At 38.7% G+C, this 26,230-nt stretch overlaps 1 protein-coding gene across 1 annotated transcript in view; it reads right to left on the bottom strand.

Moving 5' to 3' along the window:
* The window catches only part of ADGRV1 (adhesion G protein-coupled receptor V1), a 502,011-nt gene that overhangs the window by 5,230 nt on the left and 470,551 nt on the right, over positions 1-26,230 (bottom strand). Inside the window, exons 88-89 of the mRNA XM_028091942.2 lie at positions 8,392-8,583; positions 5,827-6,004 (exon numbers count right to left, since the gene is read on the bottom strand). Coding sequence (XP_027947743.2) covers positions 5,827-6,004; positions 8,392-8,583 — 370 coding nt within the window. The remainder of the gene's footprint in view (positions 1-5,826; positions 6,005-8,391; positions 8,584-26,230) is intronic.

Below are 26,230 nucleotides of genomic sequence, written 5' to 3'. Positions count from 1 at the left end.
AACTGAAACCTTGAGTCCCTTGCTGAAAATCACACAGATAGTAGACTGCAGACCTAGGATGTCAACACAGGGCTCTCTGATCCCACGGCCCATTCCTATTATTTTTTCCAATGTGATAGTGATACAAAGATCATTCTCCTTCAATCTTTTTCGGAAGGAAAAAAAAAGCTTTCCAAATTTTGCTCTTCCACTTTGATGCCCATTTAATTTTGTTTAGCATACTGGTCTCTAGAAGTTTTTGAAGTTAAATAAGTCATTGTGGTTTTATGTGATCTATCTGAAAGAGAAATTTATTAATGGGTTCTTAGAGGAGTTTGAGTATTTGGGCCTTGATTCCGAATGTTTTCATTTCTATTCAAGGACTTGTCATTTATTTTCTTCTGACTGAAAAAGAAATCATTTGAAGTTTCTGATAAAGAAATGTTTGCATTGGCATTTGTGTCCTTGGCCTGAGGTAAAACCAGGAAGCTAAGGGATGACAGGGAATCAGATTAGTCTTTCTGGGAGAAGGCTTCTGTGAAGAAAATCCTGTTTCTAAGCCCAATATGCTCCAACCTTGACATATTCTAGAATCTTGTCAGCTTTTGATCAATGTAAAAATCTAGCCACTCAGCTGGCCATCCCACCTCATAATCTAATACTACACAATGCTCCAGGTCAGTGCCTCTGAACTCTTTTATAAAGCATCTGAAGCAATGGGATTCCTTTAACTTCTGGTACATGAAGGTTTTCAAAGGGTCCAGGGTGGTATGAGAACAACTTTAAGAAAATGTATTCCTAGATCTTTAACTTCTATGTGTGTTTTTTAAAAAAAAATTTATTTATTTAAGTCATCTCTACACCCGGGCGCCTGGGTGGCTCAGTTGGTTAAGCGACTGCCTTTGGCTCAGGTCATGATCCTGGAGTCCCGGGATTGAGTCCCGCATCGGGCTCCCTGCTCAGCAGGGAGTCTGCTTCTCCCTCTGACCCTCTTCCCTCTCGTGCTCTCTGTCTCTCATTCTCTCTCTCTCAAATAAATAAATAAACTCTTTAAAAAAAAAAAAAGTCATCTCTACACCCAGCATGGGGGTTGAACTCATGACCTCAAGATCAAGAGTCACATGCTCCTCTGGCTGAGCCAGACAAGCGCTCGCATGTGTACTCTTCTGGTGAGTTTTTGATAATTACTTAGCAAAACATTTAATGTTTTATTATTTTTTTTAAAGATTTATTTATTTTAGAGAGAGAGCATGCAAGAACACTCAGGGTTGGGTGGGGTAGGAGAGACAGAAGGAAAGGGAGAGAGAGAGAGAGAGAGAAAATCTCAAGCAGACTCCCCACTGAGTGTGGAGCCCCGTATAGGGCTTGATCTCATGACCTGAGCAGAAATCAAGAGTCGGATGCTCAACTGACTGAGCCACCCAGGAGCTCCTCAAAACATTTAATATTTTAAAAATTAATGTTGATTTATTCAATTGTAGACTAATAATTATAATGATAATTATAAAAAAAGAAAATTTCAACACTTTATATATAGCCTTATGGTCACAGGGAAACTTTAAGTTTCAATTTATATACATGTTTGTTGGAGAGAAGTTGTTTGGAGTGAGTGAAGACTGAATGAATTTCAAGCATAAAATATATTACATTAGGATAAAATTCTGTGGTGGAGTGGAATGGAAATATAAGTTCAAGGAGAAAAGACAATGATGTAAAATTTCCAGTTGTAAGAGAAAAGTCTGCTCCATATGTATTTTAAAAGTGAAATGAATATGGGGCGCCTGGGTGGCTCAGTTGGTTGGGCGTCTGACTCTTGATTTCGGCTCAGGTCATCATCTCAAGGTTGTGGGATCTAGCCCCGAGTCAGGCTCCGTGCTGAGCTCAGAGTCTGCTAGAAATTCTCTCTCTTTCTCTCCCTCTCCCTCTGCTGCTTCCCCTGCTCTCTCTCTCAAATAAATAAATAAAATCTAAAAAAAAGAGATGAATAATAATGGATATCAAATTGCTATGATATTTAGACTCCTTTGAATTAGTTTAAAAGAATAATGTAAAATTTTCATTTTTAAACACTAAAATTTATAATACAGTAGAAGTTACATTATTTGATACTATTTCAACTTATGATGAAAATCTTTAGATGTTTATTAAATATATGCAAAAGGTTACACAGCTTTCCAAAGTTGTCTAAGGGTTTAAATGAAAAGACTTAGAAGACCCACTGTTCCCAGTACCAGACTTGAAGTGGCCAATGGTTAAAATGGACCTGTGATATATCAAGGTTTGCAAACCCGAATGTCACGGAGACCAGGTCAGCTAGCATAGACCAGCGACACAGGTCTGGGGAGCACTGGACAAATCAAAGAGCTCGTGCTCTGTCCAGAGGGGTAGACATTACTCAACTCCAATCAAGGAGATTTTAAGATTGTGCTAGATTTTTTTTTTTTAAGAAATTCTGGGTTTTGGGTGCCTGGGTGGCTCAGTCATTAAGCCTCTGCCTTCGGCTCAGGTCATGATCCCAGAGTCCTAGCATCAAGCCCCACATCAGGCTCCCTGCTTGGCGGAAAGCCTGCTTCTCCCTCTCCTGCTCCCCCTGCTTGCGTTCTTGCTCTCGCTATCTCTTTCTCTGTCAAACAAATAAATAAAGTCTTAAAAAAAAAAAAAAAGAAATTCTGGGTTTTTATGGGATAGCTCTAAAATTTTTTTAAGTTTTTTTTGTTTTGTTTTGTCTTGTTTTTAAGTAATCTGTACACCCAATGTAGGGCTGTAACTCACAAGCCTGAGATCAAGTGTCACATGCTCTACTACTGAGACTGTGAGTGCCCTGGGATATCTCTGAAATTTGGGCTTAAAAAACATTAAAATGCTATGAGAATCAAACATAATCCTCTGTTGGGCCAAATCTGGGCCTATGTGTCAACTGTAAATTCAGCTGTAGATGGAATGGCATGTGAACTGCTCCTTTGATTTGACCATATTCTATGATGAAGTGTCTTGGGGGTGGTGCTTGATTATTATAGTACCTTTTCTAAAAATAGAGGGAACCAATGTTAGAGACTGTTATTTCGGTCTTTTTAAGTATTTATTTCCTAACGAGTTTAGTGAGCTCCAAGGAATGCTAAACTCCTCTATAAGTAAGCAAGTCATTCCATACATTCCTGAACCAAATGCATTTAATACTTGTTACATATATAGGACCCACATCTAATTTAATTATGCTGCAAGAATTCATTTTATGTTTCCAGTGTCCCAACATCAACAACTGGCCACTTTGTAGTGCTGGGGACATAATCTTCCCTGAGAATCACTAGTAATCTGAAAGCCCCGTTTTAGTCCTAACACTAGTGAGCATTTTAGGAAATTGTTCATTTCCTCCTTCATGAAACCTCCTCTCTCTTTATTCTTTCTCACCATGCTGCAGTTTCCTCCATGGGACCCTCTTCTATTCACTCTTTAAATATATTTATTTATTTATTTATTTATTTATTTATTTATTTATTTTCCAGGGGTGGGGGGAGAGAGAGCAAGCATGGAGAGTGGGGTAGAGGAAGGGCCAGAGGGAGAGGGAAAGGGAGCATCTCAAGCAGACTCTGCGCTGAGTGTGGAGCCCAACACTGGGCTCAATCGCAAAACCCTGAGATCATGACCTGAGCCGAAATCAAGAGTTGGACGCTTAGCCAACTGAGCCACCCAGGCGCCCCTATTCACTCTTTAAAGGAGATATTATCCAGGATGCTCTTCTTGTTGCCCTTCCTCCATCTCCCCTCCCTTCCTCACCTCTTTTCTTCTTTTTCTCTTTTCTTCTTTTCTCTCTCCTTCACTCTCCCAAGATCAAACTCATCCATCCCCACAGCTTTGAATAGAGTCTCTGCCTTGATGCATGTCAAACCAATACCTCCAACCCTGAACCCTTAGCTAAGATCCTTCAACCCTGAATATTTAAGAGCCCCCAGGCCTAACAACCAATACTTCCAAATCTGAACTCATCAGTTTCCCCCTGAAACACAGGAATGAACAAATGCTCTTGATACAATTCCTCAGCCACCGAAGTGAGAAGCAGGAGCCTTTGCTGACTGTCCTCTTAGTGCTCCTTCAGCTTTCCTCTTGTGTTCATCTCTCTTTCTTATTTCTGCTCCCCGAATCTGAGGCCCGAACCTCATTCTCTTGGACAATTGTAATAATCTCCCAGCCTTTCTGGTTTTGCTTCTAAATTTATTCTTCATGCTTTTGTAAGAGTTATTTTGTCTCAAAAACCAGTGGGAACATGCCATTCCTCTCCTCAAATCCTCCATGGCTCACTAGGTTCTATAAAAATCCCACTCCTTAGCATGGCTTCTGAATAGCATTTTAATGTTATGTAAAATACCAGCAAGTGTTCTGTTCCCACAAAATGAATCTATTACTAAATGTGTTCCGGAAACACCAGGTTAAATTAAGTGAAGTGGGTTTCTTTACTCTAGGACTTTTTAGAGCTGCTAAATGCTAATGTGAATTGTGAATCTTTGCAGTTTCCCAAATATACTCAGTCAGAAGATCCTCCCATTGAGGATGACTATAAATATCACAAGGAGGTTGTTCACTGAAACCCAGTTGGGGAACTACAGTAAATTATTAACAATGCAGGTAAATTACCTTGCAGGCCTTTCTCCAGCTGCCTGGCTCACACTCCCCATCTACCCAGCCACACTGCAGTGCGGCTTCTCTCCAAGTACCTATAAGCCATGCACCTGTAAGCCCAGGACTTCGGCTGATTCTACTCCCTCAGTCTGTAATGCCTTTCCTCCACTCTTTAACTATTTAAAACCACATATTTTTCAAGAATCAACTGAGAGGGTTCAAAAAAATTTCCTTGATCTCTTCAATAACTCTTTTCATTACTTACTTACTCTTTCTTATGTCATGTTTGTGTGAATGTCTATTCCTCCAAGTAAACTCTAAGTTTCATTATTCATTCATTCATTCATTCAATTTTCCAACAATATCTACAAGTTTTACCAAGTGCCAACCACTATTCTTAATATAGGTATATACAGTAAAATGCATTTTGAATAATTATCTTAATAGGTTCATCTGAGTATGGACATATCTTCTTGCTTGCTTGTACATCGAGGAACGAAAAGTTTACTAAAAGTTTTACAACAGTGGCAGTTTGAGATTTTTCTGAGGAAAAAAATAAAAGAAAAAAAAACTGCAGGGGCGCCTGGCTGGCTCAGTTAGTAGAGCATGTGACTTTTGATCTCAGTGTTGTAAGTTCGAGCCCACATTGGAGCGTAGAGTTTACTTAATTAAAAAAAAAAATTAAGAGGAAAGAAAAGAAAAAACCTCTGCATACTTGATTTGAAAACAACCATCCATTGGGGTCACAGGTTGAGTGGGGTTGAACATGTAGGAGAAGCCAGTAAAATACGATATATGATGGTGCTTGGAAAACGGTAGAACTACATGTGGCCCATTATTTTGCCTTTGATATTTTTTGCTTCAGTGCCAGGTCTCTTTGGCAGGTCAGAGACGAAACTCTCTGAGAGATCCCTACTAGATCGTCTTACAATACTGAACTCGTCTCGATGGTATCTTGATGTTATATCAAGATCCCAGGACAGAGATATTTACATTTAGTTAGAGTAGGCCTTTCTCTTAAGAGCAAATTGTAAATTATTTTTAGGTTGTGTTATATTTGGTGCCAAGAACAAAATATCCTAAAGTTTGGCTGGGATTAGGAATGGGTCATGAGAATCAGGATGTGCTAAGGAGGACTGACTGTACTTCTTTTGCAACTTCATGGGAAGAAGATATAAGTTGCTGCATAGCAAGAGTGCCTAGTTCTAATGTGGTTTGTGGGTTCACACATACCAGTTTTTAATGCAAATATCAAGTCATCAAACTCCTGGGACTCTTCGTCGGCTATTAGTGACCCCTGGCCATATCCTCCGGAGGAAGGGAACGTGGCGCCATTCTGAGGACTTGGCTTCAAGTCAGGGCTGGCCTGACTGGCTTGTTGGAAGGATGCTCTCTCCCAGTCAGCTGGCACCTTTTTGGGGTAGGGTGGGGAGCAATGGAAACAATAATATCAATACATACATCTTTACTCTGATATCTACTTTATCACCACATTCTCATTACACAGAACACGTGAAGGTACTGTTGAACTGTTTAGAATTAAGACCTTTAATTTTACCCTTGGTCCTCAGAGACAACTCAGTCTGGTGATTCTAAACAATTTCTCTATTAGAATTACTCGTAGACTTCGATACTATCATGTGTGGGGAAGGAAAATTATTTTTTTTAACCCAAACAATGCTTTTTTTTTTTTTTTTGTAGGTTGTATGTAAAGAAATTTGTTAAGAATTTAAGAACCAGAGGGGAGGAAGGTGGGGTGGTGGATAAAATAGGGTAGGGGAAGTAAAACTTCCAGTTATAAAATAAAGATTCACATAATCATTGGATTAAATGATTTAAAAGATGGTTCTAACCTGAAATAATTAAATATATTCATGTCCTTCTTGGTCACTGATAACCAGTCCCTTAGTCCTTCCTTTCCTCATGCCTTCCCTTCTCTGCAGGGTTTCCTAGAATGTCTCTGATAGTCCCTCATCAACAGACAGCTGGATCAAGGCCAATTCCAAGCCTCTGAGGAATGCAGAGCACACTTAAGGGTACGCCATTGTGCAACACCCCACATGAACATTCAAGGAGTGGCTCAGGCCCAGCTGCTCCCTCCCAACACAAGGTTTTCTGGGAGACTGCAGGGATGCCTTGTACTGAGAAAAGTGACCTGAGGACTGTGGAGATCATTTGAGGGAAGATTAAACCTTAAAATATTTCATTAAGAAGTTGAATATCTCGAATTATGGCAGCTACCGATATCACAGGTAGCTATTGAGCACCTGAATGTGGCCAGGGTGAGTGATGAACTGAATTTTAAATGTTATTTAATTTTACTTAGTTTGAATGCAAATAACCACACATGGCTAATGCCTATCATATAGCTCAGATCTAGACAAATGCTAGATTGGGTAAACAATCAAAAAGACAGAAAAATTTTTTTAAGATTCACTCCTGAATTGCTAGTTCTAAAACTAACCATTTCTATCGGTATCAATGATGATGTGAAAGTAATTCTGTTTTAAGAACTTTGGGGATACAGAAATGGTATTAGATTTCTAAACATTTAGGGATACTAAAATTCTTAAAATTCTTAAATGTTGTACTTGACTTGTGATCACCTACTTAACCTTAATTTTAACCTGACATGAATAAAATTCCTTTCTACATTAACATGGGGGACAAAAAAAATCACTGAGCAGATAAGATTATCTCTCTACCTACCTATTTACCTATTTAACTATCTATAAACCATTACCTTTTTAGACAGATGCACTTTGATTTCCTGACATTTTTCAAGATGCAAACACAAATGCTGTTCCCCTTGGCTCTTTATTTTTTTTATTTCTTATTTTTTTTGGAGGGTGGGGGAAGGGGCAGAGGGAGAGAAAGAATCTTAAGCAGGCTCCATGCTCAGCAGGGAGCCCTATGCAGGGCCAGATCTCACAACCCTGAGATCATGACCTGAGTGGAAATCAAGAGTCAGAAGCTTAACCCACTGAGCCACCCTGGCACTCCTCCCCTTGGCTCTTTAATACAGAGAGGGCAATAGGAGCTATGTAAGGAATGGTAAGCAAGCACACCTCAGGCAGTACAGAACTGGTCAGGGACCTGCATACCATCTCTTCCTGGACAAATGTTTTCAGGTAGTTTTAAAAAATCTAAGCCGTGGTCCCAATACTATGGGTAGCATTACCGACAGGTTGGTGGCACTGTGATTTAGACACAGGAAAGCGAAACGACGGGGAATGGGAGGTGGATCTCACAGAGGACATCCTAGATAGATTTTCTAGTAGTGCTGCTGAAGCCCTCTTCCAAGCTTCTGTCCTAAAATATTTTCGGGTATTTAAATTAAAAAGAGTTTTAGCGTATTTTCTTTTCACTGAGTGTTTGTTGGGATTGAAGTAATGAATTGGGATGGGTGAAGAAAGAGAGCTGAGGAAGTATTTTTAGGAAGAGCACAGTATTAAAAAAAACCATTTCTGAAGCAGATTCAGTCACTGCCACGTTAAATTCGGATGATTCTGAAGAAAGCGGTGACAAATTATGCACTGACTTCCCAGTACAAACTTCTGGTTAGTACAGCTCACAGCACAGGGAAGAAAAGGAATTAGATAACAGGCAGGATACCACAGTAAGCCAATCAAATACCACAGATCAGAGGCTGTTGGTAGGAAAGGGATTTAAAAGTCACATGGTACCTTTTAACTTTCACTTTTTCTTGAGGGGGGTGGGGAAGGAGGGAGAGGGCAGGGGAGGGGGGGGAAGAGCTTGAGCAAGTGCAAGAGCAAGGGCAAGGGCAAGGGCAGGCACCTCCTCCATAGCACTGATAAGATTCTGCGTGGACTTGCTGATTTCCCCTCCAGCAGAAGGCATGCCACTCCCTGGTGTGAAGAAGGCTGTGCTGGGTCCTGGGTGTCCATTCATTTCCACTGTGTAGCTGGCCTTCATAGGGCAACACGTCTGGTTGTGTAGAACGAAATAAACCACAAAAACATAAAGTCCCTGCAAAAGAAAATAACACTAGCTTGTTAAAGGAAGTCTGGCTACCGCAGCTGAAAAATAAACGTGGTTGTAAGCACAGCCGATTTTCTACAAGCTGTCTCTAAATTCTACCTGAAGCAGGGAAATACAGAACACGTTACAAGTCTAGCAAGAGGCCACCGTTAATTTCTGAATGTCACAAAAAAAGTTATTCAACGTTATTTGGGAAAACTGCCCTCTCACTAAAAAATCATTTTTTTCTTGATTAAAACCCAAGTGACTCTGAAATCTAGCCCCACTAATCCATGAAACAGAACTTCAGAGGTATATCTGATTAGCCGTGTACTTTTTAGAAAGCAAACGTCTTGCCTTCCAAAAAACTACTCTTTTCCCATTGATCTCACTTACTCTCATTTTGTAGCAAAATGGTTAAGTGAGGTACTAAATGCTCCACCCACCTTGTGGACTCCCAGAAGGGCAGCCCTAATTGAGCCTTCCGATTTTGTTTATCTGGCTCACTATTTCATTTGAAAACACAATCACTGGGTAGGGACTCGGGGGAATTCTGTGGATTGCTTAATATTTAGCGTGCCTTGCTTCTCAGTGAATGTTACAGGAGACAACAAAGCTGTCTTGTAAGTTCTTAAAAGATCTGCTGGCCCTTTAAATTCTTTCGCAACCCAGTCCAACTCTTGACAATTGCTCTGCTTCGGTCACAGAAAGCAACTCGAATTTTGTATTTGTGTTCCAGACATTGCCTACACTGGCTGTCCTTCATGATTTCTACAAGGGTTCTACTGTATACTTCTAATGGTGCTTCTATAATGCTTGGTAATTTTGACCTTTATACTCAGCCAATAAAATATGTTAAATTGTGGCTTTTGTGTCTATTAATCCTGGTGTTTAAGTTTTGGAAGCAAGTAAGAATCTCCTTAGTTATTAAAATTCTTAAACGAATCCACAAAAATGAAAGCAAGACATTCAGCTTATTAAAGAAGAAAAGGAGTTAATGTTAACATTTTTCATAAGACACAAATAACTATCTTCATTTGGTGACGTTTGCATTCTCCCACGGTTCGTGACATTTCTAGGAGTATGGAAGCAATAAAGCAAATAATATGCTCGTGGACTTGAAACTTTTATCTGCTGGTATAAATAGCAAAAAACCTACTAGAAAATATTCAAGGCATAAGAATTACAACAGATTTTTAATGTAAAATGAAATTTAAGAACAGTCTGCAAGATGGGCATGCTAGTATGTGAGCTCCGTTGCCATTTCTAGAATACTGCCATAAATTAGGTCTTTCTTCCCTTTCTGTTAGAATGAGCCCTTCCAGAGTTGGCATCCAATCTATATAACTAACAAATATGTTTTAAAATCAGTGGTTTTTCTGCTAAAAATATTGCTAAATATAATTACTCTAACCACAATATAAAACAATAGAAACATTTGTTTCCTTTTGAATTAGGGTGTTTTGTTTTTTACTCAACATTAATATTTTAAATTATGTAGGGTAAGTGAATTAGTTTCACATGCAAAGGATGATGTGAACATTAGCAGAAACAAATCTTCCTGAAAACACACATACACATCCAAAATTTTTATTGTACAAGTAATTTTTCACATGCGTATGACCTAATTACATTGGCCACAGCAATAGACAAAACAGGAAAAAAATTAAACTGTCAGCCTTAAAACTGTGAGAATGTCACGGATTTATTTCAGGATTTCTCTAAGTGTTACAAAGTGATAGGGTAAAAGCTAGATCAGGAAACAAAACCGTGCCTTAAAATTCATCTCTAAGGACCCATTTGTTAAAACAGCACATTCTCTCTTGTTTGTTTTTATATCTAGCCTTTTGTGCTGCAGGAAAGGAACTGCCTGCTGAAAATAACTTGCATGTGAAAACTACTTGTGGGTTTTTTTTTCTTAAAAGGATATTTACATATACAGTAGATACTTGGAATCTTTCAGATGTACCCCAGGAAACATAAACACTGTTAAAATGGAAAGAAAAGAATGTTTAAATGCAGATAATGTGACATTTGCTTGAGTCCAGCCCAGGCTGGGCAAATATAGAAAAGGGACCCTCATTATCCAAAGTACTGAGCTGTGGAGATTTCTGATCTCAGAGTAAAAACAAGTTCCTTTTCCAAACACTGCATGTTAAATATCAGGCTCTCCCTTGTATGCTGGTCTGTGAAATAATTTAAGAGAGAATCTGGAATCTCAAGTGTTCAATCCAATATGCTGACCACCCACTCTGTGCATGGCCAGGCACCGAAATGCAAAGAGAAAACATCTGATTCCTACTCTCAAGCTGCTCACAAAGACAACAATCTCTTATAAAATAATGGGTTAACTCTTTTAGAGGCAGGACCTATAAAATCCACCTGTTGTTCCTATTCTTTACTTAGGGAAGGCTGACTGAAGGAAATTCTTTCTGTGCACTGCTGTTTTGATTATTTTGTTGGATCTTCTACTACAAAGATGAAAAATGCTTTCAAAGTCTTTAGTTAGATTATAACTGGATGAACCATACCCACCATGGCCAATTTTTAATTTTTTGATTCAGGAATTTAAACTTATTGGCAAACATCAGTGAGATACAAATGAGATCATAATGTCTAAAGGAGTTAATAGATGCCCTTAACATCATCAAAGAGCAAAATAAGTATAGGAGATTTTGGCTGCTTATCTAATTTTTTTTTTTTTTAAGATTTATTTCTTTACTACAGAGAGAGTGCGCGTGCACGCATGTGAGCTGGAGGAGGAGCAAAGGGGAAGAATCTCAAGCAGACTCCTTGGGGAGCTCCAGTGGAGGCGGGGCTTGATCTCAGGACCCTGAGGTTCTGACCTGAGCGGAAATCACTGGTCCGTCTCTTGACAGACTGAGCCACCCAGGCACTCCTCAATAATTTCTATCAGTTTCATGTGGGGTGGGAAAGAATCAACACTGCCATTAGACAGATTTGACAGAGGAGAACTAGGTAAAACCGGAAGTTGATTAAGCAGCCTGCCCCTGAAGGAAGTGAAGTCTTGGGGCTTCACACTGATTTGGAAAACTCATCTATGCTCTGAGAGTGTCTCCCTCTGAGGACCATGATACAGCCCTCAAACAGGAGCAGTTAGCCTTTGCAGGACTTGTAAAAAAGATCTCAGAAGAGGGCAGAATCCAGGTATTCAAACTATAACTGCACACAAGCTGTTATAGTAAGCAATCCTCTTTGCTCTGCTTCTCCCATCCCATAATTCTTTCAGGTTACAAAAAAAGTGGTTAACATATTAAATGCATTCAATGAACCCATTTAACAGCTGCCGAGGCCCATTCCTTTAATTTTAAATTTGTCTCTAATTAAAGTGAAACATCTTTCCCACGTTCTGAACGCTATCCTGCACTCACAGCGAATTGAAGCTCGTGTGACAGACTTCACACTGCATCCCCCACCAGTGAGCATTAGCAGACCCACCCAACAAGAGCTCTCAGCAATCCTGAGCTAAATGTGTTGAGCAATCTGACATACTGACTCTGCATGACTTCTGTATCTAATATTTATTTCAGTTTCGGCAAAGAGTTTTGGCCAATCATACATGATAAAAGTATTCAGGTGATAATGCCTAGCCTGCCATTAAAACACAAGGAATTAAATCAGTCTAGATACTGTGATGTAAAGTGTATAGTGGGGCCAGCACTTAAACATTTGAGGGATAAAAAGCTAGAGTCCTATAGGCAATGAGGAATTGGTCTTACAGACCCCTACACATCTCACTGTATGGCACAAAAGTTGAACCACTGTGCTGTCAGTAGCTGGAAGTAACTATGGATGAGGTATATCATGATTCAGAGAACTTGAAAATAAAAGAGATTTTGCTAATATAAAATTCCAGTGAATTAAGATGAAAAAGACAGAGATTAAAGAAATTAAAGAAGCTGACAGGTAAAAAAAACTCAAGAATTGTTCATTGCTATCTTTGAAATAAGGAATCCAATGAATGTAACTGAAGATGAATAAAAAACCATATTGTTAATAATAAGAACAGTTTCCTGAAAAATAAAAAAAACACAACTGAATCTGCAGCTTGAAAGTATAATACCATGTACCAGGGAAATTCTGGTATAGATTCCTTAATACCAAATTGTAGCCTTACTAAGTTTTAAACTTTAGGATATTCAAGTAGAAAAAAAAGCCAATCTCTCAATAAGTGGTAAATTTTAGTCTAGCTTCAGACTTCTTTACATTGACTACTAGTGTTAAAAGACAATGGAATAATATCTATTAAGTTCTGAGGGAAAAAATGGTCCAAGAATATTATACCCAGCCAATATAGCATTTGACATCACCAAACATAAAAAAAAAAATTCAGGCAATGCAGCATCCATGTATCTTCTTGGGTGGGGGAAACCCAAGCTATATGACAATAAAATATGACCAATAAAGAGATGAATTGCCCATACCGAGGAAAAAACAGAATTCAATACAAAGGTGGCAAAAGAATCATGTAAAAAAACCTGTATCTATACATTTAGATATAAAACCATTATTGAAAAAAATTATGAGAATTACAGAGGGTCAAATGAAAGTTAAATCTAGACAACTTAAAAAGCATAATATTAACTAAAAAAATTCCTAAGTTTGAGAGAGAGGAGATGGGAGATCTGAGTGTTGATGGTTCTATCATTTTTTATAGCAGATAGTCAATCAATACTATAAAATTGAAATACTTAGGTAATAAAAAACAGTGATTCTAATCCTTTAGTGTGTTCATATTTTCTTTTCTTTTTTTTTTAACTATGCTCTATGCCCAACGTGGGGCTTGAACTCACAAACCCTAGATTAAGAGTCACATGCTCTTCCAACTGAGCCAGTCAGGTGCCCCCAGAATATCTTTTGTGGTGTAGAATAATTTTTTGCAATTTAACAATTATTCCTCTTCCATTTTAATTTTTCTTGTGACAAATTCAAGTAAATTGAAATTAGGTTTTGTACATTATAGCAACTCTAATATGGTCACATATTTAAAATGTATTTATAACTAGATATCCAATATTTAGTTTGCCTAGAAAGGTGTCTAGAATGATGTTCACTTGATGTTACTTTTATTTTTAAACAGCCAATGGTATTTAAAGAGACTTAATTATATAGCTATGTATATAATAGGAATGATTTTTAAAATGATCCTTTGTATTTAATGCCTTATTTGCTCTTTCTGGTGTTCTTGATTCCTTTCTATGGAAGTGGATTTTTCTTATATCACTTCCTTTTCCCTTCAGCCTGCAGAACTTCTTTTTAGCATTTCTTGTAGTTCAGTTTTGTTAGTATTGGGATTTCATCAAGATAAAAAGCTTTTGCACAGCAAAAGAAACAGTCCACAAAACCAAAAGACAACCAACAGAATGGGAGAAAATATTTGCAAATGACATATCAGATAAAGGGCTAGTATCCAAAATCTATAAAGAACTTATCAAACTCAACACCCAAAGAACAAATAAGCCAATCAAGAAATGGGCAGAAGACATGAACAGACATTTCTCCAAAGAAGACATCCAAATGGCCAACAGGCACATGAGAAAGTGCTCAACATCGCTCGGCATCAGGGAAATCCAAATCAAAACCTCAATGAGATACCACCTCACACCCGTCAGAATGGCTAAAATTAACAAGTCAGGGAATGACAGATGTTGGCGGGGATGTGGAGAAAGGGGAACCCTCCTACACTGTTGGTGGGAATGCAAGCTGGTGCAACCCCTCTGGAAAACAGTATGGAGGTTCCTCAAACAGTTGAAATTAGAGCTACCGTTCGATCCAGCAATTGCACTACTGGGTATTTACCACAAAGATACAAATGTAGGGACCCGAAGGGGTACGTGTACCCCAATGTTTATAGCAGCAATGTCCACAATAGCCAAACTGTGGAAAGAGCCAAGATGCCCATCGACAGATGAATGGATAAAGAAGATGTGGTATATATACACAATGGAATATTATGCAGCCATCAAAAGGAATGAGATCTTGCCATTTGCAATGACGTGGATGGAACTGGAGGGTGTCATGCTGAGTGAAATAAGTCAATCAGAGAAAGACATGTATCACATGACCTCACTGATATGAGGAATTCTTAATCTCAGGAAACAAACTGAGTGTTACTGGAGTGGTTGGGGGTGGGAGGGATGGGGTGGTTGGGTGATAGACATTGAGGAGGGTATGTGCTACGGTGAGCGCTGTGAATTGTGCAAGACTGTTGAATCATAGATCTGTACTTCTGAAACAAATAATGCAACATATTTTAAGAAAAAAGAAAAAGAAGAAGATAACAGGAGAGGAAGAAAAGGGGAGTATGTCAGAGGGGGAGACGAACCATGAGAGATGATGGACTCTGAAAAACAAACTGAGGGTTCTAGGGGGGAGGGGGGTGGGGGATGGGTGAGCCTGGTGATGGGTATTGAGGAGGGCACGTTCTGCATGGAGCACTGGGTGTTATGAACAAACAATGAATCATGGAACACTGCATCAAAAACTAATGATGTAATATACGGTGATTAACATAACAATAAAAAAATAAAAAAAAAAGAAATAAATTCTTTCAAGTTTTCATCTGCCTGAAAATGTCTTTATTCAGTCTTCATTTTAGAAAGATATTTTCACCAGATACAGAATTCTAGGTTAGCAGGTTTTCTGTTTGTTTGTTGTTTGTCTGGGGACTTTAAAGATATTACATTTTTTTTCTTTTTTTTTTTTAAGATTTTATTTTTAAGTAATCTCTACACACACACAGCTTGAACTCACAACACAGAGATCAAGAGTCAATGCTCTTCTGACTGAGCCTGCCAGGAGCCCCAAGATATCATTATATTGTCTTCTGGTTTCCAAACTTTCTAATGAGAATAGTGTTTTTATCTTATTTTCTTGTATGCAGTGTTCCATTCACTTCCTCAAGGTGCCCCCATGATTTCCTATTTAGATTTTCAAGAGTCTGACTATGATATACGTAGGTATAATTTTCTTTGATGAGGGTTCTCTAAGCTTTTTGGATCTGTGGTTTTTGCTATCGAATTTGGAAAATTCCTGCCCATCATTGTTTCCATTACAGTCACCTAATGTTAATTAGGATTATTTATGGGTGAAGTTTGAAGTGATTTTAAAAGTTTTTAACCTTGGAGCGCCTGGGTGGCACAGTCAATAGAACATATGACTCTTGAAATTGGGGTCATGAATTTGAGCCCCATGTTTGGTGTTGAGATTACTTCAAAAAAAAGTTTTTAGTCTTTATATTTTTATTCTTTTTTCAATTCTTTGTAATAAATATTTTTTTTAAAGATTTTATTTATTTATTTGAGAGAGAGAGAGAATGAGAGATAGAAAACACCAGAGGGAAGAGGGTCAGAGGGAGAAGCAGACTCCCTGCTGAGCAGGAAGCCCGATGTGGGACTCGATCCTGGGACTCCAGGATCATGACCTGAGCCGAAGGCAGTCGCTTAACCAACTGAGCCACCCAGGCGCCCCTTTGTAATAAATATTTATCCTTTTTTCCAAGTAGTGATTTTTTTTTAAACTACAAGCAAATTTGTCAGTATATTAAATAATGATCAATTCTATATAATGGGAAGATGGGACATGTGGACCATTTGTTTTTCTTTTCCATATTTTTAAAACTTTGAAACAAAAAGATATTAAAATAATAGGGATAATATTTTTGGAGCCATAGGGAAAATGTGCAATTTCAAAATCTCCAGATAAATGTTAATTCTGTTCTAAAAAACAGTTAAGAAATAGTGGAATCATGCAAACAGCCCAAACAAAACCACCTTTTAGAGAGTCTAAGAAAGTGCACAGAACAATGCAGGATAAGGAAAACAGAGAAATGAAGTCTTCAATTAAAATTCATTTCTTTTTTTTTTAAGATTTTATTTATTTATTTGAGAGAGAGAGAATGAGAGATAGAGAGCACGAGAGGGAAGAGGGTCAGAGGGAGAAGCAGACTCCCCGCCGAGCAGGGAGCCCGATGTGGGACTCGATCCCGCGACTCCAGGATCATGACCTGAGCCGAAGGCAGTCACCCAACCAACTGAGCCACCAGGCGCCATTTCTTTTCCAACTCGAAAAAAAAAAAAAAAAAAATCACAAATTTGGGATGAAAAAAAGAGTATCTTCCATTAAGCTGTACCATCCTAGAAAGCAAGAGGCTATGTCCAGTTCACCGTTGTATTTTAAAATTTGTAGCATGGCCCTGGCACACAAAAGGAGCTTAAGAAATATTTGTGAAATAAGAGGTTGTGGTTTTTAAATTTCAGCAGTGGGAGAGTAGGATGGGGGTTGGAGACAGAAGTGGGCCTGAGGCATGTGTTACTTCTAGCCCTCTGTTTCTCTCACCATAGTTAGGTGGTCCCGTAGTTGCTCAATAAAAGTTTGTTTTGGTTTGGTCTTTCCATGTCACATGTTTCACTGCCAAGCCTGTCTCATGGGAGAACCAAGCATCTGCTCCGAGCTGGTCTCTGCTTTTCCGGGGTGGCGCGCCGCTGGTGGTAGGCTTGTGTGGCACTGAGCCCGCTCCCCCCCCGCAACGTGACCTCCTGGCTGTCTCCGGCTTCTCTGCGGGACTTGGTTTGTGTGTTGCTGCTGCTTCTTGTGGCTGCTTCTCAGGAGTTTCACAGCTTCCTGCTTTTACTTGATCCTTGGCGGACAACCCTGAGAAGTCTCCGTGATCTTCTGTTTCTGGCTTTGCATGCTCTTGGGCTGCTGACCTACTGCGGTTTTGTATCACTAGTGACTTAGCCGCAAAGACAATGGATTTCATGCCAATGACAAAACTGAAAAGAGAAATCCAGTATTTGTGCGTTTGTATATTTTTTCAGGTGTGACATAGGTAGGAATTTCATCGTTTCTTTGCTTCTTATTTAACTCTTCTTAGCTTTCAGTTTCAGTCACTTTTGTTGATGTTCTTACTTATAATAAGAATCTACAATCCCGGGGCACCTGGGTGGCTCAGTTGGTTAAGCGTCTGCCTTCGGCTCAGGTCATGTTCCCAGGGTCCAGGGATCGAGCCCTGCATCGGGCTCCCTGCTCCCGGGAAGCCTGCTTCTCCCTCTGACCCTCCCCCCACACCATGTACTCTCTCTCTCTCTCATTCTCGCTCTCTCAAATAAATAATAAATAAGCCTTAAAAAAAAAAAAGAATCCACAATCTAATGTATGTATTAAATATACCACAGAGGAAATGAGAGAGTTTATCTTGATGGCTGTTGGTTAGTCAGCATAACTGAAATACTTAGAAATCTATGCGAACAATTATTACCTGAATGTTTTTACAGATTATTTGGATAGGATAGGCAATTACCCAGTGTTCACCATGGGTATGTCAGGTTCTTCTAAAATTTCTTACTGTTTTAAGGGACACTATTCAGAACTACTAGTCAATAAAGTTTCAGTTGGCTTAGTGTGCTGAGTTCACACATGTCTAGGACTAAAATAACGGTTAGCAGGCCTTTACTTTCAAGGTTTGGGCCTAGAAGGATGTTTGTTCTAAATTTTGTAATCAGTAGGAATGATAATTTTATGTTTTTATCACATATATCTAGAGTATAGAGAAGATTTTTTTTTTCATACGAAGTTTCTATCTGCAATTTAAGGACATATTTCCCTGCATGTCACTTATGGACACAAGAAACATTTGGTCAGTCTTCTTTATGCTAAATATTCATGAAACAAAAGACACTTATTAGGTCATGCATCAGCAATCTCATCTCCAGATATGATCCCTGTTCCTTCAGCCTTTTCTCTTGAACATTATGTAGAGGTCTACAGAAGAAGGTTCATCTCTGACACTCTCATTTTTCATCATGCTTCTATTAAGTTTCAAAGCATGGAACACTAATCAGTTATGATATTACTTATCAGGAGCCAGACTATTTCTGCCAAGACAGAAGGAACTGAAAATTACATTGTGTGTGTGTTTTTTTTAATGTTATAAGAACATAAATCCCTGATCCCACCAACCCCCTGCTTTGAGAGTCCCTACATTAGAAAAATTTCAGAAGTATAAATTGAATTGGGTGGTAGGATTGAGGGACAGAGAAGACGGGAGGTGGTCATAATAGTAGTGAGATGGAACTAAATAAATAGAAGAAGTTGGAATCCGAGAATAATTTTTTCTGGTTTTAATAAGCAGTGAAGAGAATCGAGTTGGAATAAGCTTCGAATGTGAAACATATTTTTTAATTAAAATTATAAAAGTACCAAACTGTATCATGATTATTTATTTAAATCTTGTTATATCTCTAAGTATTTCTTAAAAATATAATTTGAAACCATTTTTGGTTTATTCTGGGAAACCTCTGCCACAGGCACTGGACATACCCAAAGTTTGTACACTGAAGTAATATTCATAATAGTAGTAACAACAACAGTAACAAACAGGTTAAATTGTCTTCATGTTCTCTGGTTGGTTTTCCATGCAGAAAAGATTATTCAAAAGTTTGCTTTTAGTTTTGTCTAACAGTAAAAAGTTTACAAGGTGTCCAGCAGACTATGGCCATGAGTCAAACTGGCCCACTGCTGATGTGGATACTTATATCAAATCACCACGATATACATTTGAAATATCTTATAATTTTATCTGTCAATTATACCTCAATAAAGCTGGAAAAAAAACCCATAACAACCAAAAGAACCAGCTACTGCTGCACATAACAACAAAAAGAACCAGCTACTGCTGCACATAACAACAAAAAGAACCAGCTACTGATACACATAACAACATCAGTGAATCCCAAAATCAATACGCTGGATAAAAAACACCAGACACAAAGAGTACTTACTGTATGAATCTATTGACACAAAATTCTAGAACATACAAATTCATATATACAGAGACAGAAAACGGACCAGTGGTTGCCTGGTTCTGGGAGCGGAGGGAGAGAAGTTCTACAGGGGAGCCTGGGAATTTTGGGGGTGATGGAAATTATTGTGGTTTCATGGCTGTGTAACCATCTTGTTTTTTTTTTTTAAAGATTTTATTTATTTATTTGAGAGAGACAGAGAGAAAGTATAAGCGGAGAGAGGGAGAAGCAGACTCCCTACGGAGCAGGGAGCCCGACGTGGGGCTCCATCCCAGGACCCTGAGATCGTGACCTGAGCCCAAGGCAGACACTTAACTGACTGAGCCACCCGGGTGCCCCAACCATCTTGTTTTTTAAAAGCTTGAGGACAAACTAGAGTTTTGAATTTGTTGTTTTAACACATTGGACAGTAATCTTTTAAACCAGGGGTGAGCAAAATTTTTGGAAAGGGTCACATAGTAAACATTTTAGACTTAGCAGAACATAATGGTCTTTGTTGAACTATCCTGAAATTTTAATTTCATACAATTTTCACATGTCACAAAATATTACTCTCCTTTCTATTTCCCCCCAATATTTATAAATGCAAAAACCATTCTTAACTCTACTAGTACTTTTAAACACTGTTCCTGTCAACATTCTTTAAAATGCCTTTTTGAAAACCATGCCTTAAAACTTTAGCATTCAGAGATCTGTTAACCACTCCATGGATGAAGCTCAATTGTTTGGACAACGGTAAGCGACCAAAGAACAGTGCTGATGCCGATGAAAAGGGGAAAACTAGATGACCAAGTGCCAATAAAAACAGGAGAAAGAATCACTTCTCTGTGGAAACCAAATTAAAGATCATACATGCAGAAGTGAAAACATGGCAGATTATTTTAAGTACTAGCCTGGAGACCAGGAGAGAAGGGAAGGTTAGAGGCTAAGTGTGGAAATGGCTGTGCAGTGGTAAAAACAGAAGCCACATTATATACGATTATTTTAAGGAAGACACGACGAAGAGAAACAGGCTGAGTTCTCTGGATTAAATACAGCTGGAGGACATGAACAGGAAGAGGAACCCTTGGAGTAAACACGGAACAAGTGACCAGTCGGGCAGGTCAGAGAGGGGGTTCAGCCACAACTAACTATACCAGGGGAAGCCCAAAGAAGATTCCGTTCCAGAAGAATGAGGTAGTCCACATTGTCAAAAACACCATGACAAAACAAGAGTAGAGAGAATAGACTGAAATATATAATATACAGTGCTGTCCAGAAAAAGGTGCCCTGAGGTGAGGGAATCACTTGATTCAAAGGAGATCGGCTAGTTCCATAACTATGTGTTAACACCGGATGGGAGTGTTTTCTTCCTTCCACTGCACCTACTTCACTCATTAGTATTCTTATTCAGAGCAAAAGACTAAATAGCACAGAGTTCAATTCCTTTAAATTGCAAACTGAATCAGGTGTTCCATGTGAAGATACTAAACAGATGTTGAATCCTTCATATTTTCTACAGTGATGGATTCATGTGGGTGTGCCTTCCTGTCAACATCCTCCCCAACACCAAGGTCCCTTCTGGAGATGCCCACTTTTTGTGTTCCTGACTTATTCTTGTCCCACAAGTTGCTGAAAGCAGACAGTTAGCCAGGCACATAACTGCTGGGCTTCTAAATCTTTTATATTGCCTTTTTTTTTTCCTCTACAAAAACCTTTTTTCCATTTGGTCCACAGCTTGGGCAAGGGTTCCAAGGTGGTTAAAAAGCTGCCTGGTGGCTGCAGGGAGAGGCTCAGGCAGAAGCCCTGGCATCAGGGGGTGGCGAGTGGGTCCCTCAAAGGCTGCTGGGCTCTGGAGGCTCCTGTTATATTGCTTTTAAGGGGGGGGGAAACACCCTAGTAAACTTTTAAGAAATTCTTCATCACAACGTGGTTAATCAAACATCAAAGATAATCTAAATGGCCTTGTTTTAGAAACATTCTCAGGTGAGTAAATTTCAAAATAATGACATAGTTTGTGTCGACTTTTATAGAAATGTGGAACTCAATATCCTATGTTTTGGCTTTACTGAAACACGCAGGTATAAATCATGTCCTGAGGAGGCAGGAATAGGTTTCTCATTATAATTGGCAAAATTGGCAAATTCTGCAATATCTCATCAGCAGATAAAAATTCTTTGAGATGTCACACTTCTAGAAATCTTTGCATTCATATATTTAAGATAATATAGCATCTCAACAGAAATCAGTAATAATTCCAGATATTAAGAACCAGAATATATATTGTCAATTTTTCTTTTACTATTTTCAAATACTCTCTTCTGCTGATTAATGAGCTACTTAGTAGGGACAAATCATTTAATATCTTTTTGTTAGTAATTTTATTTTTTTTAAAGTAGGCTCCATGCCCAGCATGGACCCCAGTGCGGGGCTTGAATTCACAACCCTGAGATCAAGACCTAAGGGGAGAGGGGCACCTGGGTGGCTCAGTCGTTAAGCGTCTGCCTTTGGCTCAGGTCATGATCCCAGTATGCGGGATCGAGCCCCACATTGGGCTCCCTGCTCCGCAGGAAGCCTGCTTTTCCTTCTCCCACTCCCCCTGCTTGTGTTCCTTCTCTCGCTGCGTCTCTCTCTGTCAAATAAATAAATAAAATCTTAAAAAAAAAAAAGACCTGAGAGGAGATCAAAAGTCAAAAGCTTAACCGACTGAGCCACCCAGGTGCCCCTCTGTTGTAATTTTTCTAATCAGAGAAACAAGGACACTAAAATCTCTCTGGGAATGCTCCATGAAATACTTGATTTACTAACAAAACTCTAAAAAAAAAACCTAAGGATATTTTAATTTTAAAAGGCAAAAATATAAAGCAGTCCTAGTTCATTAATATTTATTGCAGAGGAGAAAAAAAAGAAAGAAAAAAACACAGAAGCCAAAAAAACCTCCAAAATTTACACCAAATCTTAGAATCACACCAAATCTCAGAAATAACCACTTTATCTTGGATACGAACTTTCTTAAAACTACAGTTTCTAGAGAGGGTTTATTTTCTCCAACCCGTTAATTATGTAAGGACACATTTTCATATGTAAGCACTTTTTTGGAAAAAGAGCTGAAGACTGGATTTATAGCTGGGCAACTGCTAGGGTAACCTCAGATCCTGGTTTGCTGGGACAATCCTGGTTTGCTTGGGATTTCTTGGTTTAGCCTGTTGTCTCAGCATTTTTATTAACATCAGCATTTTAGCAACAATATTAACATTTTTATTAACATTAACATAATAATAAAAGTAATGTTAATAAAGTTGACATCACTCGTGTCAATGACTGTGCATTACAAGGCAGTTTAGTAAGGTTCGCTAGGGCTCAGCATTGTGAAGGCTATCCTGTGTGACACAGCAGAGCTATTGGGTATACCCTGACAAAAACTCAGATTCCAATCAGCCTTCTTGATATGAGGATGGTCTGCGATTTAAATTCTCTCTTGAACATCTTTGGTTCATTCACTGAGTTAATACAGAAGAGCTGAGTGTCCACTTAGTAGTGTCCTGTAGGTTCCCGTGTAGGCAGTGAACACAAGGGCTCAGTTCTCTCTCCATGAGTACTTCACTTCCACTCATGCAGTTCAATGCTTGGAGCTCCCCGAATTTCAGATCACTGACTCAAGGGGAAATGAGTCAAGGGGAAGATGGGTCCAGTGACTGGCCTTATTGAAAGCTGGGAATGCTCTTCCAAATATTTTATCTTTCTTCAACACAATAATGTTGTATAGCATGCTTTTTTGACTATCCAATGCATGGGGAATTCTGTGATTCATATAAATAATGTAAAAGATGTAGTACCTGCTTCAAAAAACTTACACTAGAGTTAAAAATATGAGGTGTGTAAATAAAATTAAGTCCTGTAGCCTAAAATGCCTGCCACCGTGTAGGTCCACACTCTCCAACTTGTTTCTCAACAGAATTTTTCAACTTTGCAGTACTGCAGTGTGGATGTGTAACTCTCTTGTGAGGAAACTTTAAGGGAAAAAAAGATTTTGTTTCATGTATTTATCCCATAGCCAATTCTTCAGAACACAAATTTTATACATATTATACTAGTAATGAAAGATAAATTTTCTAGTAGTGCTTCTTTTAATTACCATGATCTCAAGTCAATAAATTATTTTCCTATGTGCTATGGTGAGCGCTGTGAATTGTGTAAGACTGTTGAATCACAGATCTGTACTTCTGAAACAAATAACGCAACATATTTTAAGAAAAAAGAAAAAGAAGAAGATAGAGGAGAGGAAGAATGAAGGGGAGTAAGTCAGAGGGGGAGACGAACCAGGAGAGATGATGGACTCTGAAAAACAAACTGAGGTTTCTGGAGGGGAGGAGAGTGGGGGGATGGGTTAGCCTGGTGATGGGTATTGAGGAGGGCACATTCTGCATGGAGCACTGGGTGTTATGAGCAAACAATGAATCATGGAACACTACACCAAAACAAATTATGTAATATATGGTGATTAACATAACAATAAAAAAATTGAAAAAAAAAAGAATATTTTAAATAGAATATTTCTTTTCCTTAGACCAAAACAAACACAAAAATTAGCAAACAGGTATTATATTGTTTTATATTTGGGGTCCCAAGGACATTATTCATTATCTTCTACTCTTTGAGGAAGTAGAGTGTTTAATTCTTGTGATTAATAATTTAACAAAAAAAATCTAACCAAGGATTTTGGTATATTCCTAAATTTAATTTTCTTTACTGCTTATGAGCCATCTCTTTTAGGGATTTAGGAGGACCTGGATGGCTCAGTTGATTAAGCCTCCAACTCTTGATTTCAGGTTGTAATCTCAGGGTTATGAGATGAGGTTCCATGCTCAGTGGGGAGTCTGCTTGAGATTCTCTCTCTCCCTCTCTCTACCCCTCCCCCCTCTCACGTGCCCACATGACCATGAGCACTCTCTCTCTCAAATAAATAAATAAATAAATATCTTAAAAAAAAAGAATGGGATTTAAAGTCAGATATCTAGGGACTGAATCTCTAATAAGTAGTATTAATATAGTAAGTATAATTATATAATAATTAGTATAATAAGTAGTTGTGCTCCTTGCTAAATACTGTTATATTGAGCTATACTTTATTTATATAAACCTTAGTTTTTCATCTGTAAAATGGGAATATCAACATCAGTTACCTAAATGATTATGAAGCTCAAATAAAATAATATAAAAAATATATTTTTAAGCTGTAAATCTGCTTTTTAAAGATAAGGTGATACTATTTTTATTGCCAAAAGGATTTTCCCAAAGTTAGTCTCATCCTTAACCTGGTTGATTTATTTCTTTGTATAGTACATTCCTACGTTTGAGGTGGCTCACCACAAGGTTGTGTTCAGAGAAATAATGTAACATTGTAAGGCCAGGCAGGATCTTCGTGGTTGAATATTTTACATGGGTAAGAACCACTTCTTCTTTTTTTTTTTTTTTCCAAAGATTTTGTTTATTTATTTGGCAGAGAGATACAGAGAGAGAACAAGTAGGCAGAGAGGCAGGCAGAGGGCAAGGGAGAAGCAGGCTCCCTGCCGAGTAGGGAGCCCGATGCGGGGCTCGATCCCAGGACCCTGGAATTATGACCTGAGCCGAAGGCAGCCGTTTAACCAACTGAGCCACCCAGGTGCCCTGGGTAAGAACCACTTCTTTCCCAGAACTGGTAAAGAATACAAACCAAGGTGCTATTCTGCCTTAAGTGTGATTATAAATACAATTCTTGACTATCTTTCTTAAGGCATGGGTATCAGTTTCTTCACTGTAATAACTTATTCCTTTATTGAGTCATTTCACCAAGTGGGGAGGGAGGGAGGTGCTAATACTTCAGTGGTTCCCAAGACCTTCAGAGTAGAGCATACAATTTCGTAACTTGGCTAATAAAGTCTTATGTGTTTTGAGCCTTGCCTGTCACCACTCCCTGCCTGAGACTCCACACTCCAGGCATACTGAACCACCAGGCACTTTCAGTTCCTCCAAATGTGCTATGCTTTCTCTCAGGTTTGCCTTGTTTTTCCCTCTGTCACTCTTCCTTCCCTAGCCTGGCTAGCTCTCCTCATGAGTTAAGTACCGGCTTCCTCCAGGACACGGAGATTCTTCTTTGGTCATCCCACCAGCCCATTGGGTAACCCAACACTATCCTTGCACCCTGTGCAACTGCTTTACAGCACCCTGTTATGCTCTATCCTGCTGGTTTTCTAGCTGGTTTCCTACGTCACACTGCAGCCTGCAAACTTCTGAAAGCAAGACAATGGGATTTTTCACTGCTGTGAGCCCAGTACAGCACCCTACAAAGAGCAAGTTCTTTATAAATATTTATTGAGCAGATGAGTGAATATATGAAGTCCAAAAAACCCTGGGGCCTAGAAAAATAAGGACAAGAAAAATCAGGATACCTTTATGAACAGCTTCTACACCAAAGGGCTTACTCTTACCTAAGAAATGAGTGAAATTGTACTATCTATGTCATTTCCTCAACACATCTTCCCAGAGATTCTGGAAGACTTAAATTGGGGTGCTCTCTTTGGCAGCTGCTCCATGACTCATCCTGCATAAATAAATGTATGAGGGTATGTAATCACAAATTTTTTATACGCTAAGTTGGAACAACCACCACCTATAGTGGGAGGGGATGAAAGGCATGTTATGGGAAAGACAATAAAAGCTGAACTCTGTGTGTGTGTTTAAAGCTTTTGGGAGTATATGTAAAAGCATGACACATTTTACTATTGTATTGGTTTAAAAATAGTTTTAATTTAAGTATATTAGTCAATAGCTATATCTAAAAGGAAAATTTGCTAAAATTAAGGAACTAAACCCCA

This window comes from Eumetopias jubatus, unplaced genomic scaffold, assembly GCF_037043125.1.
Source record: "Eumetopias jubatus isolate StellerSeaLion01/CBP00866 unplaced genomic scaffold, mEumJub1_p1.0 scaffold_5, whole genome shotgun sequence".
NCBI lineage: Eukaryota > Metazoa > Chordata > Mammalia > Carnivora > Otariidae > Eumetopias > Eumetopias jubatus.
Note: the sequence above shows the minus strand (reverse complement) of the source record. Positions and strands in the feature narration are given on the sequence as shown.